The following is a 5,446-nucleotide window of genomic DNA, read 5'->3' as shown; positions in this document are numbered from 1 at the left end:
TTAATTTATATTGTAAATTATATCTTAAATTTATAAAGTATAAAATCAAGCAATGATAAATTATAAATAGTGGATTATGTTTTCAATTTATATTTAAAAACAAGTCCGCTATTTGTCTATATTGGAAGCCAATTCCAAACACCTGGCCACTACCAAGGGGTGTTTGGATAAACCCAAACTATGGTTTGAAGAATAGCTTATAAAGAATAAATTCTAAGAAGAATAGATTTTGAAAGAATAGATTTTCTGAAAAAGTGATTCTGATAAAGTGAGAGTGTTTAGATAGTTGTTGCCAGAAGTGCTTTTTTATATATAGAAATTACTAAAAAAGACATAAATTTAAATGATAACTACATATAAGATATATTTCATAATATATGTTAATTTGAAATAATAAATTTGTTAATAATATATATTTTGGCAACACAATAAATAAGACATAAATAATATAAATAATTAATAATTAATATGTGTATATATATTTATAAAATAATTAAATATGTTTATAGAAAAATTATTTATTTTGCCAATAAAAAATATTATGATTTCTTAAAAATTTTAAACATAAAATCCCAAAAAATTTTTTACCGTTGGGAGCTACTGAGGAGTAATTATTACTCCAACAACATTTTTTATTGCTCGGAAACTAGTGTCAGGTAACTTATTTCAAAACCATGGTTGTCATGGCCAAAACCTTGGTTTTGCCTGAAACCATGGTTTCAAAAAAAAAGTGGGTGTTTGGCTGATTGTAGAAGCTGTCCTGTCATTGTGAATGTCTCCGACACTAGGCGCCCCTGTGCCATTAGGCCCCTGGCTAGACACTATTTTTTATTTAGGACTTCACAAAACAAAGCGTCCAGGGGATCTTCACTAATTGCATCATCTTTACAAACAAAACACTAACGAGAGGAAAATCTTAAACTCCAATCCAACTGTAGCCAGGTTGCTTCGTTGTCCCATCCATTCTCATCATATCTCTGAGATTAGCTGCTTCTTCCCAGTGGCCAGCCGCAGCATATATATTTGACAAAAGCACATACACTGATGGATTGTCTCTCTCTCTTTCCAGCAGAAATTTAGCAATTGTCCTTCCAAGTCTTAAATTACCATGAGCTGCACAAGCACTAAACAAAGCCCAGCATATGTTAGAATGTGCTCCAAATTGCCCTCCATTTATTACTCTTTCTGCCTCTTCAAGATATCCACTGCGACCCAGAAGGTCCACTATGCAAGAAAAATGATCTACGCTGGGCATGCATTCGTAATTTTTCACCATTGAATAAAAAATATAAGTACCATCATCAACTAAACCTGCATGGCTGCAAGCAGAAAGAACAGCAGTGAAGGTTGCTTGATCTGGTTTGATCTCAGGTGAATTTTGCATTGCCTCAAAACAGCGCACAGCTTCTTTGCCTTGCCCGTGCTGCGCATAAGCTGATATTATAGCATTCCAAGAGATTGTATCTCTTTTCACCATTGCATTGAATACTCTCATAGACATGTCTAAAGACCCGGATTTGGCATACATCGCGATCAAGGCATTACCCAAAGAAATATCTGAGGAAAACCCATGTCGGAGTATGTAACCATGAATCTGTTGCCCAAGACTTAAGGCTGAAATACTAGAACAAATGCTCAAAATGATAGTGAGGGTGAAGACATTTGGTTTGAGCTTCGTATGAAGAAACTCTGAGAATTCCTCTAATCCTTGCAGGGGATATCCATTTAGTAAGAAACCAGAGAGAAGACTATTCCATGATGTCAAATTTTTACGAGGGATATCAGAGAATACCTGCAAGGCTTGATTCATCTTTCCATGCCTGCAGTATGCAGAAACTAAAGCATTAGAAACTTCAACTTTCATAGGCCCTTTTTTGGACAAGAAGGAGTGAATCATTTCTACAATTTGTGAAGATTCAGAAGCAACTAGCAGACTCCCGTAGGTAAATTCATCTGGTTCAAATTCTTGCCTCCTCATTTCCAGGAAGATCAGCATTGCTGATGCCCCAAGATTCTCCTGACAATAAGCTGAAATCATTATGTTCCATGAAACAAGATCGTTTTGTTCTATTCTCTCAAAAATATTTTGAACCTCATGCAACTCCCCAAGGTTGGAATACATGGTCATTGTTGCATTATTTACAGCAATACAGTCAACGTAACCCATCTTGATAGCCTGGGCTTGTACCTGACAGCCAGTTTTCAAAGACAAACAAGAGCTCATGACACTCACAAAAGTTAGTTCTGTTGGACCGAGACAAGCCTCTTGCATCTTCTTAAACATTAAAAACGCGTCTTCATTTCTTTCCACGCTAACAAGACCATCTATCATTGCATTATATGTAATACAATCAACAACGGTTGCTTCTGCTTCCTCAAATACCAAAAAAGCATCTGCAACACATTCACCATTAAAATACATAGTTATTAAAGAATTATTCACAGAAGCCCTTACTAGATAGCCTGCTTTGATTACCACCGAATGAACATGTCGCCCATAATCCAAAGTCTTCATAGAGCATAAACTCAATATGCTGGCCAACGTGTAATTGTCAGGTTTAACATCCAGTCTATGCATCTCTCTGAATAGATACATAGCAACCTTTTCATGCCCATTATCTGTGCATCCAGTAATTATGGCATTCCAAATTGCTACATTACTCTTTGGCGTTTCAACAAAGAGTTGGAAGGCATAACCAATGTGCCCCAACCTGGTACAAGCAGCAAGCAACGTCGTCCAAGAATATACATCTGGGTATTCAATATCTTCAAATACCCATACAACAGAATTGAGATCTTTAGCCTTTGCATGCAATGAAAGTAAAGAATTTGCAACAAAAGAGTAGGCTTTGAGGCCAGTTTGAATGGCATATGCATGTAGCTGGTTACCAAAAAACACATTGCGATTGTTAGCACAGGCAGTGAAAGCTGTGGAAAGGGTGTACTGATCAGGTCTTAGGGAGTAGGATGAGTGAATTTGGCCGAACAGTTTGAAGCAGTCTGAGAAATGGCCCGAGCGAGTGAGTTCTGCAAGCAAACCATTTAGCTTAACAAGTCGTTCCGTTGTCAATTTAGCAACACTATTCATAAACAGCAATGGGTTTCCAGAAAACACTCTCTTGTTCCGTGTGATAAATCAGCTGGAAAAGAATAGTGTTGCCTTTGATCCTGAAGCATTAAGATGCGTCTGATGTTTGGTACAGTGCCTAGTTCAAATATGCTTCTGCCAAGTAATATTTAAAAAAAAAAAAAAAGGCAACCATGAATCATACTATAACGGAAATTATTCAAATATACAAAGTTCCAGCTCCAAGCTAACTAGGAAAAGGAAAAGACGGAATGAAGTATGGCAATATGGCATGTGGATTTCTGAAAGCTTTACCGAGTCGGAGATTGCAAGCAATTCAACAAGGAAAGAGCGAGGGATTACCAGTTATTGCTAAATTTCTTCTCCGTCGAAGCCCCCTCCTCCAGCGCTCCCTGGGCTAAGTGCCATGGTCTTGTTGTAGGCGCGCCAATGAGCCAGGGTAACTTGACAGAGTTCAGAGTAAAAGCTTGTTTTTGACGGAGAATAGTGACGGACCGACCAGAAGGGACAAATTTTCAGTGAAGAGCCCAAAAGTTTTAGGATTTTTTTTCTGCAGGCCTAGGAGACTGAATTAAAAAAGAGGGGGCATTAATACTTCTCGGCTCAAGTTTGGGCTATAAAAGACTTATTGGGCCTACTAATAGAAATCAGGTTTAGTGAAAGGGAGTACTCCCTCACAACACAATAAACTAATTTTCAAATTTTCATTAGGAAAGATGTTCACATTTGGTGCCTATTATAGTTTTTAATAACATTATCTTTAATAGAAGAATACCTATACTTACTGAGAGAAAAAAGGCTTATTGGGCTTGAAACCTATTTAAAATTCTCTTTAAAATATAGATCTTTAAATAACTTGATGAGACTAGGCGTGCTTAAAACCTACATATTATTTAAATAAAATAATAATTAATATGCAAGTCCTTATAGTTTTAACTGGTTTTTAATCAGGTCCCTATAATTTTTTTCTTTTTATCAGGTCTTTATAATTTTTTTTTCTTTTTATCAGGTGCTTATTGTTTTACTTTGTTTTTAATCAGGTCCTTGTAGTTTTTATTCTTTATTTTACAAATAATAACATTTTAAAAATAATAAATTATTGTAACAATCTTATGTTAATATTCTTTTAAATTTTTAGTTAAACAAATATATTATTTATTTTCAATTCGAATTTTTATAATTATAAAATTCAAATTATAATAATAAATTTTTCCAAAATTAAAATATGATTATAAATAATTTATATTTAAGTAGAATTATTATTCTGATTATTTATTAATTACTAAATGATTATATTAATTATTTTGTCCAATTATATAATTATTAATTTAAAAATAAAATTAATTTTAAAGAATAAAGTTAATAAATAATTTTTAAAAAACTACAAAGGACCTAATTAAAAAATAAGTGAAACTATAAGGACCTGATAAAAGAAAAAAAAAAGAATGACCTAATTAAAAACACATGAAAGTCAAAGGACCTGATAAAAAGAAAAATTTTTATAAGGACCTAATTAAAAATCAGATGAAACTATAAGGACCTTGAGATTAATTATCCCTTAAATAAATCTGATTTATATAACAATTAATAAATCCAAATTCCAAAAGGTTTTATCATTTGAGATTAAAATTCTAAACAACAAAGAACTCACTTTAAAATATTACTTTTGATATTTAATATAAGAGTTAGTTTTATATTCAATTTAGTCCTAAAAATTGAATAGTACTCTCAAATAAAAGCCGTACCAATCAAAAACTACCTCTTATTTTTAATATAAGAGTTAAATAACCAATATGCAAATATTTAAAAAAAATTAGTTAAATTAGTTATTTGTAATAAATACATGTTGTCTTTCTTAAAATATCTTTATTAATAATGTACATTAGAATGAAAATCCCTTAACACTTGAGTAAAAAATAAATAAACATGAAAGACAATGTTTTATATTTAGAACAAAATTGAATTTTTAACTACTTTTTATATTTAAAAGAGGTAGTATTCCATATCATCTCCTCCTGTTAGATAGCTCCTGCACAATGAAAGAATGAATTCAAAATATTCATACACCCGATCTAGCTAGCGCAAGTCTAACCAACAACGCAAAAAGTATAAAAATACGCATTTGAACTACTTTTCTCACGAGAAGAGGGTTGGTACTGAACTGCTTGAATCAACTGAGAATATGTGTGCGTGTTGAGCCTTGAAATGAGAAACACTTGAAGCCAAAGAATCCAAAAGGACAGTGATCAATCACAAAAGCTTCACTCGTATATCCCACTTTTCATGTTTTTGCTTTCACTCCCCTCATGCATCCATCCCTACCCTTATTTACTGAAGTTACCTTGGCCATGACACTAT

The 5,446-nt window shown here is 33.1% G+C and overlaps 1 protein-coding gene across 1 annotated transcript; it reads right to left on the bottom strand.

Annotated features, from left to right (window-relative positions):
* Positions 1–749: 749 nt before the first annotated feature.
* On the bottom strand, positions 750–3,481 carry LOC114763079 (pentatricopeptide repeat-containing protein At3g49740). The gene is made up of 2 exons (XM_028952676.1): positions 3,431–3,481; positions 750–3,223 (listed from the first exon to the last, which is right to left on the bottom strand). Exon 2 carries the CDS (start codon positions 3,086–3,088, stop codon positions 917–919), a length of 2,172 nt encoding a protein of 723 aa, XP_028808509.1. The 5' UTR covers positions 3,089–3,223; positions 3,431–3,481; the 3' UTR covers positions 750–916.
* Positions 3,482–5,446: the final 1,965 nt, after the last annotated feature.

Source organism: Neltuma alba, unplaced genomic scaffold (assembly GCF_004799145.2).
Source record: "Neltuma alba isolate B1F8T4 unplaced genomic scaffold, ASM479914v2 tig00011253_pilon, whole genome shotgun sequence".
In the NCBI taxonomy this organism is placed as follows: domain Eukaryota; kingdom Viridiplantae; phylum Streptophyta; class Magnoliopsida; order Fabales; family Fabaceae; genus Neltuma; species Neltuma alba.
This window is presented reverse-complemented; position numbering and strand designations above follow the sequence as displayed.

Bases quoted from the DNA above. Each gene is read 5' to 3' on its own strand.
- LOC114763079 (XM_028952676.1), bottom strand. From the start codon at position 3,088: ATGAATAGTGTTGCTAAATTGACAACGGAACGACTTGTTAAGCTAAAT.